Raw genomic sequence first — 14,962 nt, 5'->3', positions numbered from 1 at the left:
CTTGCCAACTATATAGCTCTGTTTAGGGGTGGAACTGGCTCCTTGCCAACTATATAGCTCTGTTTAGGGGTGGAACTGGCTCCTTGCCAACTGTATAGCTCTGTTTAGGGGTGGAACTGGCTCCTTGCCAACTATATAGCTCTGTTTAGGAGTGGAACTGCCTCCTTGCCTTGCTGTCCTGTCCTCCTCTGTGTTTCTGAGGGGCCTGAACCTGAGGTTTAGGTAGAGAGAAGAGAGATGGGCCAGGGATTAACCAGTTGAGTCTATGGGGGCGCTATTTCATTATTGGATAAAAAACGTGCCCGTTTTAAGTGCAATATTTTGTCACGAAAAGATGCTCGACTATGCATAGAATTGACAGCTTTGGAAAGAAAACAGTCTGACGTTTCCAAAACTGCAAAGATATTATCTGTGAGTGCCACAGAACTCATGCAACAGGCGAAACCAAGATGAAACTTCAAACAGGAAATGAGCAGAATTTCTGAGGCTCTGTTTTCCATTGTCTCCTTATATGGCTGTGAATGCACCAGGAACGAGCCTGCCCTTTCTGTCGTTTCTTCAAGATGTCTGCAGCATTGTGACGTATTTGTAGGCATATCATTGGAAGATTGGCCATAAGAGACTACATTTTCCAGGGGTCCGCCCGGTGTCCTTTGTCTAAATTGGTGCGTAATCTTCAACTGCGGGCATTTTCTCCTGGGATTCAGGACAGAAAGCACACTTCCACGAACGATATATCATCGAAGAGATATGTGAAAAACACCTTGAGGATTGGTTCTAAACAACGTTTGCCATGTTTCAGTCGATATTATGGAGTTAATTTGGAAAAAAGTTTGGCATTTTGATGACTGGATTTTAGTTTTTTTTTGGTAACCAAACGTGACGCACCAAACGGAGCGATTTCTCCTAAACAAATAATCTTTCAGGAAAAACTGAACATTTTCTATCTAACAGAGTCTCCTCATTGAAAACATCAGAAGTTCTTCAAAGGTAAATGATTTTATTTGAATGCTTTTCTGGTTTTTGTGAAAGTGTTGCCTGCTGAATGCTAACGCTAACGCTAACGCTAAATGCTACGCTAGCTAGCTACTGTTACACAAATGCTTGTTTTCCTATGGTTGAGAAGCATATTTTGAAAATCTGAGATGACAGTGTTGTTAAGGCTAAGCTTGAGAGCTAGCATATTTATTTCATTTCATTTGCGATTTTCATGAATAGTTAACGTTGCGTTATGGTAATGAGCTTGAGGCTGTATTCACGATCCCGGATCCGGGATGGCTAAGTGATAGAGGTTAAACCCTAAAAACAGCCTCCACCACAGTTCCTGCTAGAGAGGAGAACTCTCTTCGTTATTAACAGCAGTGGGTTTAGATTCAGTTCAGTTCCTGACCACCTCTCCTTCAGTGGTCATCCCTGGCCTCCTACCCAGACACCTCCTGTGTCCTGACATCACCTCTCCTTCAGTGGTCATTCCTGACCTCCTACCCAGACACCTCCTGTGTCCTGACATCACCTCTCCTTCAGTGGTCATCCCTGGCCTCCTACCAAGACACCTCCTGTGTCCTGACATCACCTCTCCTTCAGTGGTCATTCCTGACCTCCTACCCAGACACCTCCTGTGTCCTGACATCACCTCTCCTTCAGTGGTCATCCCTGGCCTCCTACCAAGACACCTCCTGTGTCCTGACATCACCTCTCCTTCAGTGGTCATCCCTGGCCTCCTACCAAGACACCTCCTGTGTCCTGACATCACCTCTCCTTCAGTGGTCATTCCTGACCTCCTACCCAGACACCTCCTGTGTCCTGACATCACCTCTCCTTCAGTGGTCATTCCTGACCTCCTACCCAGACACCTCCTGTGTCCTGACTTCACCTCTCCTTCAGTGGTCATTCCTGACCTCCTACCCAGACACCTCCTGTGTCCTGACTTCACCTCTCCTTCAGTGGTCATCCCTGGCCTCCTACCCAGACACCTCCTGTGTCCTGACATCACCTCTCCTTCAGTGGTCATCCCTGACCTCCTACCCAGACACCTCCTGTGTCCTGACATCACCTCTCCTTCAGTGGTCATCCCTGGCCTCCTACCCAGACACCTCCTGTGTCCTGACTTCACCTCTCCTTCAGTGGTCATCCCTGGCCTCCTACCCAGACACCTCCTGTGTCCTGACATCACCTCTCCTTCAGTGGTCATCCCTGACCTCCTACCCAGACACCTCCTGTGTCCTGACATCACCTCTCCTTCAGTGGTCATCCCTGGCCTCCTACCCAGACACCTCCTGTGTCCTGACTTCACCTCTCCTTCAGTGGTCATCCCTGGCCTCCTACCCAGACACCTCCTGTGTCCTGACATCACCTCTCCTTCAGTGGTCATCCCTGGCCTCCTACCCAGACACCTCCTGTGTCCTGACTTCACCTCTCCTTCAGTGGTCATCCCTGGCTTCCTACCCAGACACCTCCTGTGTCCTGACATCACCTCTCCTTCAGTTGAGAGCCCTGGTCTCCTGCATAGAGTCCTCCTGTGTCCTGACATCACCTCTCCTTCAGTGGTCAGCCCTGGACTCCTACCCAGAGTGAGGCTGTGTGGAGTCATCAAATATAATGAGATATTCTCTCATTAAAGTGTGTTTTCCCCCTCAGTGATGGACCTCTGGATGGATGATGTGTTTGACATTAGTGACATGACTGGATGTCTCATTGACCCTGACATGCCACCTCACTAGCATGGGGGTTAAGATGGAGGGAGGAAGACAGTATGAAAACAAAGTGAGCGTATGAGAGAGAGTATGTGGGGGTACAGAGGGAGAGGGAGAGGGAGAGAGACAGAGACAGAGAGATACAGAGACAGAGAGAGACAGAGAGAGACAGAGAGAGACAGAGAGAGACAGAGAGAGACAGAGACAGAGAGACAAAGAGAGACAGAGAGAGACAGAGAGACAGAGAGAGACAGAGACAGAGTGACAGAGACAAACAGAGAGAGACAGAGACAGAGAGACAGAGAGAGACAGAGACAGAGAGACAGAGACAAACAGAGAGAGACAGAGACAGAGAGAGAGAGAGAGAGAGAGACAGAGACAGCGAGAGAGAGAGATGAAATACTATTAGGTAGAGCAGTAGAGAGAGAATCTTGTTCTGTCTGCAAGTGTGTGTGCGAGCAAGGAGGCCTACAAACCTGACTCAGTAACACCAGCTCTGTCAGGAGGAATGGGCCAACATTCACCCAACTTATTGTGGGAAGCTTGTGGAAGGCTACCCGAAACGTTTGACCCAAGTTAAACAATTTAAAGGCAATGCTACCAAATACTAATTGAGTGTATGTAAACTTCTGACCCACTGGGAATGTGATGAAATAAGTAAAAGCTGAAATAAATACTTCTCTCTACTATTATTCTGACATTTCACATTCTTACAATAAAGTGGTGATCCTAACTGACCTAAGACGGGGAATCTTTACTAGGATTAAATGTCAGGAAATGTGAAGAACTGAGTTTAAATGTATTTGGCTAAGGTGTATGTAAACTTCCGACTTCAGCTGTATATCTGGGGGACTTTGTCAGGGTGTTCTATGTGCCGTTAGCCCAACGGCCTGAAGATGGCGTTATCTCTCCTCCCTCCACCCCTCTCTCCCATCCTTATCTCTCCTCCCTCCACCCCTCTCTCTCCTCCCTCCACCCCTCTCTCTCCTCCCTCCACCCCTATCTCTCCTCCCTCCACCCCTCTCTCTTTACTCACAAGATTTACTGGTTTCTTTTATAAGATAGGAACCTCTTTCCTACAGAGACTCTCCTCTCCCCCTCCTTCTCTCTCTCGTTATCTCCTCCTCCTCTCTCTTTTCATCCCCTCTCTCTCCTCCCTCCACCCCTCTCTCTCCTCTCTCCACCCCTTTCTCTCCTCCCTCCACCCCTCTCTCCTCCCTCCAACCCTCCACACCCCTCTCTCCTCCCTCCACCCCCTCTCTCTCCTCCCTCCACCCCCTCTCTCTCCTCCCTCCACCCCTATCTCTCCTCCCTCCACCCCTACCTCTCCTCCCTCCACCCCTACCTCTCCTCCCTCCACCCCTCTCTCCCATCCCTATCTCTCCTCCCTCCACCCCTCTCTCTCCTCCCTCCACCCCTCTCTCTCCTCCCTCCACACCTCTCTCTCCTCCCTCCACACCTCTCTCTCCTCCCTCCACCCCTCTCTCCACCCCTATCTCTCCTCCCTCCACCCCTCTCTCTTTACTCACAATATTTACTGGTTTCTTTTATAAGATAGGAACCTCTTTCCTACAGAGACTCTCCTCTCCCCCTCCTTCTCTCTCGTTATCTCCTCCTCCTCCTCTCTCTGTTTACAGCCATATCTCTTCAGATCATTAATAAAGTAAAATTTACATCCCAAATGGCAACCTATTCCCTATAAAGTGCACTAGGGCCCATAGTGCTATGGTCAGAAGTAGTGCACTATATAGGGAATAGGGTGCCATTTGGGACAGAACCTGAGATTGATAGTGTCGGCTGTCTGGGTGTGAGCCACTGCAGTCCTATAGCTCTTCTAACACAGAGACCACTGACACCTTACACTGTCACCAGGATCACACACAACTAAGAAACATACACTGTCAGACACACACTCTGTCACGCAACACACACACAGACAGAGATACACACACACCTGGCTACACATCCACAAACACACACTGACACACACACACACTGCGCACACACATAACCACACACACAGCCAACTCTATGACCCCCTATAGACTACTCCAGATCCAGGCATGTTAAAGAGCACTCAACTGAGTCTAGAGTGAGAGTCTTAGTATGCAGTGGGACTCTCTGGCACTGGGACTCTCTGGCACTGGGACTCTCTGGCACTGGGACTCTCTGGCACTGGGACTCTATGGCACTGGGACTCTATGGCACTGGGACTCTCTGGCACTGGGACTCTCTGGCACTGGGACTCTCTGGCACTGGGACTCTCTGGCACTGGGATTCTCTGGCACTGGGACTCTCTGGCACTGGGACTCTCTGGCACTGGGACTCTATGGCACTGGGATTCTATGGCACTGGGACTCTCTGGCACTGGGACTCTCTGGCACTGGGACTCTATGGCACTGGGATTCTATGGCACTGGGATTCTCTGGCACTGGGATTCTCTGGCACTGGGATTCTCTGGCACTGGGATTCTCTGGCACTGGGACTCTATGGCACTGGGATTCTATGGCACTGGGATTCTCTGGCACTGGGACTCTATGGCACTGGGATTCTATGGCACTGGGATTCTCTGGCACTGGGATTCTCTGGCACTGGGATTCTCTGGCACTGGGATTCTATGGCACTGGGATTTTCTGGCACTGGGATTCTATGGCACTGGGACTCTCTGGCACTGGGACTCTATGGCTCTGGGATTCTATGGCACTGGGATTCTATGGGACTGGATAGCAAATCTATAACATTATCTGGTACCCCCCCTCTCTCCACCTCTCTCTCTCCCCCTCACTCACTCTCACCTCCCTCTCTTTCTCTCTCTCTCTCTCCAATAATAACATGCTCTAGCTTCCCTCCACCATTAACATATTTTCCATGACGTTCTATCGCTCCATCTGAGAGGAGGAGAGGTAAAGAGGAGGGAATAAAATATGTGAGGAAATGTCTGTGAAAAGCCTCAGAAAAGTGGTGGGGTAGAGAAAGGATGGAGACAGATTTATCTATTTCTCTCTCTCTTTGTCTCCCTCTCTCTGTCTTTCTCTCTCTCTTTGTCTCCCTCTCTGTCTTTCTTTCTCTCTTTCTTTGTCCCCCTCTCTCTTTGTCTCCCTCTCTGTCTTTCTTTCTCTCTCTCTTTGTCCCCCTCTCTCTTTGTCCCCCTATCTCTTTGTCTCCCTCTCTCTGTCTTTCTGTCTCTCTCTCTTTGTCCCCCTCTCTCTCTCTCTCTCTCTCTCTCTCTCTGTCTCTCTCTCTTTGTCCCCCTCTCTCTATCTTTCTGTCTGTCTCTCTCTCTTTGTCCCCCTCTCTATATATTTCTGTCTCTCTCTCGCTGTCCCCCTCTCTATCTTTCTGTCTCTCTTTCTCTCTTTGTCCCCCTCTCTATCGTTCTGTCTCTCTTTCTCTCTCTGTCTGTCTCTGGCTCCTGGAGCTTGAGTCATCTCCTGGGATAAGAGAGGATGGTTGGTGTCACACACACACACTTCCAGAAGCCCACACTCTGTTCCTGAGATGTGTTTAGGACACAGTGGGGTGACTGTAACAGCCCACTGAGAGGCTCCTGGGACATTACAGTGTCCATCTGGCTGACATACCATCTGAATACACTACGTCCATCTGGCTGACAGATGGCCTGTCAGCCAGATGGACGTAGTGTATTCAGATGGCCTGTCAGCCAGATGGACGTAGTGTATTCAGATGGCCTGTCAGCCAGATGGACGTAGTATATTCAGATGGCCTGTCAGCCAGATGGACGTAGTATATTCAGATGGCCTGTCAGCCAGATGGACGTAGTATATTCAGATGGCCTGTCAGCCAGATGGACGTAGTATATTCAGATGGCCTGTCAGCCAGATGGACGTAGTGTATTCAGGTGGCCTGTCAGCCAGATGGACGTAGTATATTCAGATGGCCTGTCAGCCAGATGGATGTAGTGTATTCGATGTGCAAAACTGATAGAGACATACCCCAAGCGACTTACAGCTGTAATCGCAGCAAAAGGTGGCGCTACAAAGTATTAACTTAAGGGGGCTGAATAATTTTGCACGCCCAATTTTTCAGTTTTTGATTTGTTAAAATAGTTTGAAATATCCAATAAATGTCGTTCCACTTCATGATTGTGTCCCACTTGTTGTTGATTCTTCACAAAAAAATACAGTTTTATATCTTTATGTTTGAAGCCTGAAATGTGGCTAAAGGTCGCAAAGTTCAAGGGGGCCGAATACTTTCGCAAGGCACTGTATGTAATGAAACTTCACAGCTTCCTGTTAGAGTTCTCTCTCCCCTCTCCAGTACTCTCTCTCCCCTCTCCAGTACTCTCTCTCCCCCCTCTCCAGTACTCTCTCCATCACCAATATCTCAGCATGTATGTAATGAAACTTCACAGCTTCCTGTTAGAGTTCTCTCTCCCCTCTCCAGTACTCTCTCTCTCCCCTCTCCAGTACTCTCTCTCCCCTCTCCAGTACTCTCTCTCCCCCCTCTCCAGTACTCTCTCTCCCCCCTCTCCAGTACTCTCTCTCCCCTCTCCAGTACTCTCTCTCCCCTCTCCAGTACTCTCTCTCCCCCCTCTCCAGTACTCTCTCTCTCCCCTCTCCAGTACTCTCTCTCTCCCCTCTCCAGTACTCTCTCTCTCCCCTCTCCAGTACTCTCTCTCCCCTCTCCAGTACTCTCTCTCCCCCCTCTCCAGTACTCTCTCTCCCCCCTCTCCAGTACTCTCTCTCCCCTCTCCAGTACTCTCTCTCCCCTCTCCAGTACTCTCTCTCCCCCCTCTCCAGTACTCTCTCTCTCCCCTCTCCAGTACTCTCTCTCTCCCCTCTCCAGTACTCTCTCTCTCCCCTCTCCAGTACTCTCTCTCCCCTCTCCAGTACTCTCTCTCCCCTCTCCAGTACTCTCTCTCTCCCCTCTCCAGTACTCTCTCTCTCCCCTCTCCAGTACTCTCTCTCTCCCCTCTCCAGTACTCTCTCTCTCCCCTCTCCAGTACTCTCTCTCCCCTCTCCAGTACTCTCTCTCCCCCCTCTCCAGTACTCTCTCTCCCCCCTCTCCAGTACTCTCTCTCTCCCCTCTCCAGTACTCTCTCTCTCCCCTCTCCAGTACTCTCTCTCTCCCCTCTCCAGTACTCTCTCTCTCCCCTCTCCAGTACTCTCTCTCTCCCCTCTCCAGTACTCTCTCTCTCCCCTCTCCAGTACTCTCTCTCTCCCCTCTCCAGTACTCTCTCTCTCCCCTCTCCAGTACTCTCTCTCTCCCCTCTCCAGTACTCTCTCTCTCCCCTCTCCAGTACTCTCTCTCTCCCCTCTCCAGTACTCTCTCTCTCCCCTCTCCAGTACTCTCTCTCTCCCCTCTCCAGTACTCTCTCTCTCCCCTCTCCAGTACTCTCTCTCCCCTCTCCAGTACTCCCTCTCCCACTCCTCTGGGCGGCAGGTAGCCTAGTGGTTTGAGCGTTGGACTAGTAACCGAAAGGTTGCTGGATCGAATCCCCGAGCGGACACTGTTCCCCTGAGCAAGGCAGTTAACCCACTGTTCCCCTGAGCAAGGCCGTTAACCCACTGTTCCCCTGAACAAGGCAGTTAACCCACTGTTCCCTGGGCGCTGAAGACGTGGATGTCGATTAAGGCAGCCCCCCCACACCTCAGAGTGGTTGGGTTAAATGAGGAAAACTCATTTCAGTTGAATGCATTCAGTTGTACAACTGACTAGGTATCTTCCTCCCTCTATTCTTACAGACGGCCTGTCAATAAACACAGTTACCAGGTTCCTCATGGTTCCCCCAGAAGAGCAGCCATTACAACAACAGGAGAAAACTAGTCAGATACAACTAAAGGCTTTCTCAGAAGTTCTGCTTTTTGGCATCAGGGAAGAACTGTACTTATGTATTTATTTTGCTCTTTTGCACCCCAGTATCTCTACTTGCACATTCATCTTCTGCACACCATCAGTGTTTAATTGCTAAAGGGTCATTATTTCGCCACCATGGTCTATTTATTGGCTTACCTCCCTCATCTTACCTCATTTGCACTCACTGTAAATATACTTTTTCTCTATTGTGTTTTTGACTGTATGTTTGTTTATTCCATGTGTAACTCTGTTGTTGTTGTTTGTGTCGCACTGCTTTGCTTTATCTTGGCCAGGCCGCAGTTGAAAATGAGAACTTGTTCTCAACTAGCCGACCTGGTTAAATAAAGGTGAAATAAAATAAAATATTTATATTTTTTTGAATGTGTGATTTCCAGTCCTACCTGTCCTGTATCCCATCTAACCTGTCATCAGATCAAATGCCCACAGCAACCGTTCGGTTTTAGAACAGGTTAGATGGGATACAGGACAGGTGGGGCTGGAAATCACACCTGGTTTCTGAGCTAGATGACAGGTTAGATGGGATACAGGACAGGTAGGACTGGAAATCACACCTGGTTTCTGAGCTAGATGACAGGTTAGATGGAATACAGGACAGGTGGGACTGGAAACCACACCTGGTTTCTGAGCTATATGACAGGTTAGATGGGATACAGGACAGGTGGGACTGGAAATCACACCTGGTTTCTGAGCTAGATGACAGAATTAGATAAAACTGATTCCATTCTTCACTACAGAATTAGATAAAAACTGATTCCATCCTTCACTACAGAATTAGATAAAACTGATTCCATTCTTCACTACAGAATTAGATAAAACTGATTCCGTCCTTCACTACAGAATTAGGATACCATCTCAAAATTGTGTTCCCAATAAGAAGTTGTGATCAAGCTTTGTGGGATCAAATCTGCCCAGACAGACCCCAGATTCATCCAACTCAGCAGACAGGCGAACCGGCTGCTCACTGACCGACGTCACACGCTCACACAGCCGGAGGGGAAACATCTGAGGCGGAAGGCAGATCTCTGGCTAACTGTGAGCTAAATATGGAAGAGACAACAACAGCACTAACAGCATATACAACTCAGTCTGACCTCTTTGACGAGGGTTACAACACCATGCAAAACCACCAACAACTGACCCAATGGTTAGAACCCTTAGGTGCCCTTAGGACCAACCTCCCAACTTCCAAGCAAGTCTCTGCATCCCACCTGAATGACTTCACACTCCTTCCAGTCTAACTACATGTACTGCTCCTTCCAGTCTAACTACATGTACTGCTCCTTCCAGTCTAACTACATGTACTGCTCCTTCCAGTCTAACTACATGTACTGCTCCTTCCAGTCTAACTACATGTACTGCTCCTTCCAGTCTAACTACATGTACTGCTCCTTCCAGTCTAACTACATGTACTGCTCCTTCCAGTCTAACTACATGTACTGCTCCTTCCAGTCTAACTACATGTACTGCTCCTTCCAGTCTAACTACATGTACTGCTCCTTCCAGTCTAACTACATGTACTGCTCCTTCCAGTCTAACTAAATGTACTGATCTTTCCAGTCTAACTACATGTACTGATCCTTCCAGTCTAACTACATGTACTGATCCTTCCAGTCTAACTACATGTACTGATCCTTCCAGTCTAATTACATGTACTGATCCTTCCAGTCTAACTACATGTACTGATCCTTCCAGTCTAACTACATGTACTGCTCCTTCCAGTCTAACTACATGTACTGCTTCTTCCAGTCTAACTACATGTACTGCCAGTGACTCCAGGATCTTACCTGAGTCTCGTCCTGTACCACTCTGTACTGCTCCTTCCAGACAGAGATCTTGGACACCTCGTCCTTCCTCAGGGCTCTCTCCTTCTTCAGCTCGGGGCTCCAGAAGGTCTTGATGGAGTTCATGGAAGAGCTCAGCTTGCTCTCCTTCACATCCACCTCCCCCCGGAGGAGCTCGTTCTCCCTCAGCACCTCCTTCAGCTGGGTCTGGAGGTCCATGATGGTGTTGTCTCTGGTTTGGCGTAAGGAGTGAGGCACCGTGGACGCCTGCTGGAGGCTGGACTGGGACGAGGACACTTGGTCACACCCAAACGCGATGCTGTCACTGGGCATGGACGAGCCTCCACCTCCCTGGCTGATGTTGGGGTTGGAGCCCATGGCGGTTGTCCGGACGCCGTAAGGGAGCTTTGCTCCGGAGCGACCCAGGGTCATGGTGCTCTTGGGCAGGCTAGGGTCGTGGTTGGGGTTGGGATAGGCCTGGGTCTAGAATAGATTGTTTAGATTAGATTTACTTTATTGTCCACAAAATTAATTTAGTTAAGATCAGCATATTCAAATATACAAACATCAGAATTCACATACAGGAATACAAACCATTTAAATAATTCACATCCATACAGTAGCTAAGTTTCTTTGGTAAAAGCAAGGTGCTAGCCATACAGGAAGTGTCTCTGGTAAAACCAAGGGGCTAGTCATACAGGAAGTGTCTTTGGTAAAAGCAATGTGTTAGTCATACAGGAAGTGTCTTTGGTAAAAGCAAGGTGCTAGCCATACAGAAAGGGTCTTTGGTAAAAGCAATGTGCTAGCCATACAGGAAGTGTCTATGGTAAAACCAATGTGCTAGCCATACAGAAAGTGTCTTTGGTAAAAGTAATGTGCTAGCCATACAGGAAGTGTCTTTGGTAAAAACCAAGGTGCTAGCCATACAGGAAGTGTCTTTGGTAAAAGCAATGTGCTAGCCATACAGGAAGTGTCTCTGGTAAAAGCAATGTGCTAGCCATACAGAAAGTGTCTTTGGTAAAACCAAGGTGCTAGCCATACAGAAAGTGTCTTTGGTAAAACCAATGTGCTAGCCATACAGAAAGTGTCTTTGGTAAAAGCAATGTGATAGCCATACAGGAAGTGTCTTTGGTAAAAACCAAGGTGCTAGCCATACAGGAAGTGTCTTTGGTAAAAGCAATGGGCTAGCCATACAGAAAGGGTCTTTGGTAAAAACCAAGGTGCTAGCCATACAGGAAGTGTTTTTGGTAAAACCAAGGTGCTAGCCATACAGAAAGGGTCTTTGGTAAAACCAAGGTGCTAGCCATACAGGAAGTGTCTTTGGTAAAAGCAATGTGCTAGCCATACAGAAAGTGTCTTCGGTAAAAGCAAGGTGCTAGCCATACAGGAAGTGTTTTTGGTAAAAGCAAGGTGCTAGCCATACAGGAAGTGTATTTGGTAAAAGCAAGGTGCTAGTCATACAGGAAGTGTGTTTGGGTAAAAGCAAGGTGCTAGCCATAGTGTAATTTAAAACAGGTTTATTCAACCGGACGTCCGCGGATCCCTAGAGGTACTGTAGAGCACATATGTCAGAGTCAAGGCCCGCGGGCCACATCCGGCCCGCAAGAAGGTTTTTTACGGCCCCTGGGATGATCTTGATTTATTATTAGAACCGGCCCGCAGCAAGCCGGCAGCCCGCAGATCTTTTACACGCACCAATACTACATTTCCCACAATGCAAAGGTGACGCACCGAGCAGTAGGCTGCTTCATTTCAATATTTATTGGCACAGCAGTCGTCAGCATCACAGTAAAATTAACTTTCAGATACCCATCAAAAATGGCAAAACGGAAGGTGGATACTGAGAACCGGGGGTTTCAAACAAGGTGGGAGTCGGAGTATATGTTCACGAAGGTAGCTGGAAAACCTGTGTGTCTTCTGTGTGGAGAAAGTGTGGCGGTACTGAAAGAGTATAATCTGAGACGACATTATGAAACGAAACACGCGGACAAAAACAAGAATATGGACATGGAACAAAGGCTACAAAAGGCAGAGGAATTAAAACGAGGCCTCAAATCTCGACAGGCTCTGTTCAAAAAAGCCAAATCACAAGGCCAGGCTGCTGTCAAGGCCAGTTTTATTTTGGCAGAAGAGATCGCTAAATCAGCCCGGCCATTTACGGAGGGGGATTTCATCAAAAACTGCATGATTAAAGTTTGTGACGAAGTTTGCCCAGAAAAAAGGCAACTCTTTTTAAATGTGAGTCTGAGCAGAAACACCATTGCCGAGAGAGTAGACCAGTTGTCCATCAATCTAAAAGAGCAGCTTGTGAAAAAGGGAAAAGATTTTATTGCATATTCCTTGGCTGTGGATGAGAGCACCGACATTTCTGACATTGCCCAGTTGTCAATTTTCATCCGCGGAGTGGACTCCAGCCTAAGCGTGACAGAGGAGTTTTTGGCTTTACGTCCTATGCATGGCACAACTACGGGGCATGATTTGTATGAAGAGGTGTCAAGATGTGTAAATGAGATGGAGCTGCCTTGGGAAAAACTCGTGGGTTTGACAACCGACGGAGCACCTGCGATGTGTGGACACAGGAGCGGACTGGTGGCGAAGATACGGGAAAAGATGCAAGAGGAAAACGCGACAGGTGAGCTAACAGCTTATCATTGTATCATACACCAGGAAGCGTTGTGCGGTAAAGCCTTGAAAATGGAGCATGTAATGAGCATCATCACGCGCACAGTTAACTTTATCAGAGCCAAAGGTTTGAATCACCGCCAGTTCAAGGCATTTCTGACGGAGTTAGAAACGGAGCATGGTGATTTGCCTTATCACACAGAGGTGCGATGGCTAAGCCAGGGAAAGGTGCTTCAAAGATGTTTCGAGCTTCGTGAGGAGATTTGTCTATTCTTGGACAGCAAAGGGAAAGACACAACACAACTCCGAGACGAAATGTTTCTGTGTGAAATGGCTTTTCTGTGTGACATTACGAGTCATCTGAATGCAATAAACTTGCAGCTGCAGGGTCGGGATCGTGTCATCTCTGATATGTACAGTACAGTGAAGGCATTTAAAACCAAACTGACTCTGTGGGAGACGCAGATGCGGAAAGAAAATTTGAGCCACTTTCCCAGCTGCCAGACCATGAAAGAGAAGCTCTCTACCAGTGCGTTCCCGAGCACACAGTTGGCTGATAAAATAGGTATGCTTACCACTGACTTTCGACGCCGATTTGCTGACTTTGAAGCACAAAAAAGCAGGTTGGAACTGCTCGGTAACCCATTTGCTGTTGACGTGGAAAGCTCACCACCAAACCTCCAAATGGAGTTGATTGACCTCCAATGCAATGATGCACTGAGGGAAAAATATGCGGCAGTGGGTGCTGCGGAGTTTGCCCGTTTCCTCCCCGGCACAATGCCCCAGCTGCGCATCCAGGCTGCTCAAACGTTGTCTATGTTTGGCAGCACATACCTGTGTGAACAACTGTTTTCTTTGATGAACCTGAACAAAACATCACACAGAAGTCGACTTACTGCTGAACACCTCCACTCAATTCTGAGGATTTCTTCAGCTCAGAGCCTTACCCCGAACATTGATGAACTTGTGGAAAAGATGGGACACCACCAAGTATCACCCTCAACCTCAAACAAGTGAACATTACTGTGCAATCACATATTTAGAGTTTTTACTCAGTTCAAGTTTAAAAGTTAAAATTTAATATTTGTTTTCACTGCATGTTACTTCTCCTTAAACAAAGTGTTGTTTTTGATTAATAGATTTTTGCACTTTATTTTTTTGTATTTCAATCCAATTATATTTTAAAAATATTTCAGTTGAGTGGATGATAGAAAATTGCTATTATTGTTTTTTCTTTGAAGTAAATTTAGCCCACTTTTGCTAAAATAGAAAATATAGTCTACTGATGGTGCCTTGAATACCGGTTTCTTTCATTTAATGTTCATGTTATGGGGATATTTATATAAAGGAAATTTGTCTTTTGTGTCTGTTGAAAATTAAAGATTACTGACAGAGCCATAAGAAAATATTGCTTTATTTATCTGATCATATTGTAATATATTTGTTAGGTTTTCAGTAGGTTCAATTAGGTTCACTAGACTATATGCGTCATTTAAAAATTTTTCAATGAACATTCGAACAGTCCGGCCCTCGTCTTGTAGCTGATTTTTTTATTTGGCCCTCCGTCCATTTGACTTTGACACCCCTGCTGTAGAGGGTCTGCAATTATACTGGAAGGATCAGTACATGTAGTTAGACTGGAAGGATCAGTACATGTAGTTAGACTGGAAGGAGCAGTACATGTAGTTAGACTGGAAGGAGCAGTACATGTAGTTAGACTGGAAGGAGCAGTACATGTAGTTAGACTGGAAGGAGCAGTACATGTAGTTAGACTGGAAGGAGCAGTACATGTAGTTAGACTGGAAGGAGCAGTACATGCAGTTAGACTGGAAGGAGCAGTACATGCAGTTAGACTGGAAGGAGCAGTACATGTAGTTAGACTGGAAGGAGCAGTGCATGTAGTTAGACTGGAAGGAGCAGTACATGTAGTTAGACTGAAAGGAGCAGTACATGTAGTTAGACTGGAAGGAGCAGTACATGTAGTTATACTGGAAGGATCAGTACATGTAGTTAGAATGGAAGGATCAG

The 14,962-nt window shown here is 47.4% G+C and overlaps 1 protein-coding gene across 4 annotated transcripts in view; it reads right to left on the bottom strand.

The window, feature by feature from the left end:
* LOC110517131 (ELKS/Rab6-interacting/CAST family member 1) overlaps nt 1–14,962 on the bottom strand; it is a 538,428-nt gene that overhangs the window by 499,172 nt on the left and 24,294 nt on the right. For all 4 annotated transcript variants that reach the window (XM_090201213.1, XM_090201214.1, XM_090201216.1 and 1 more), the window contains exon 3: nt 10,316–10,795. In XM_090201213.1, coding sequence (XP_090057339.1) covers nt 10,316–10,795 — 480 coding nt within the window. The remainder of the gene's footprint in view (nt 1–10,315; nt 10,796–14,962) is intronic.

This window comes from Oncorhynchus mykiss, chromosome 15 (genome assembly GCF_057628025.1).
Source record: "Oncorhynchus mykiss isolate SJ-2025 chromosome 15, ASM5762802v1, whole genome shotgun sequence".
In the NCBI taxonomy this organism is placed as follows: domain Eukaryota; kingdom Metazoa; phylum Chordata; class Actinopteri; order Salmoniformes; family Salmonidae; genus Oncorhynchus; species Oncorhynchus mykiss.
Note: the sequence above shows the minus strand (reverse complement) of the source record. Positions and strands in the feature narration are given on the sequence as shown.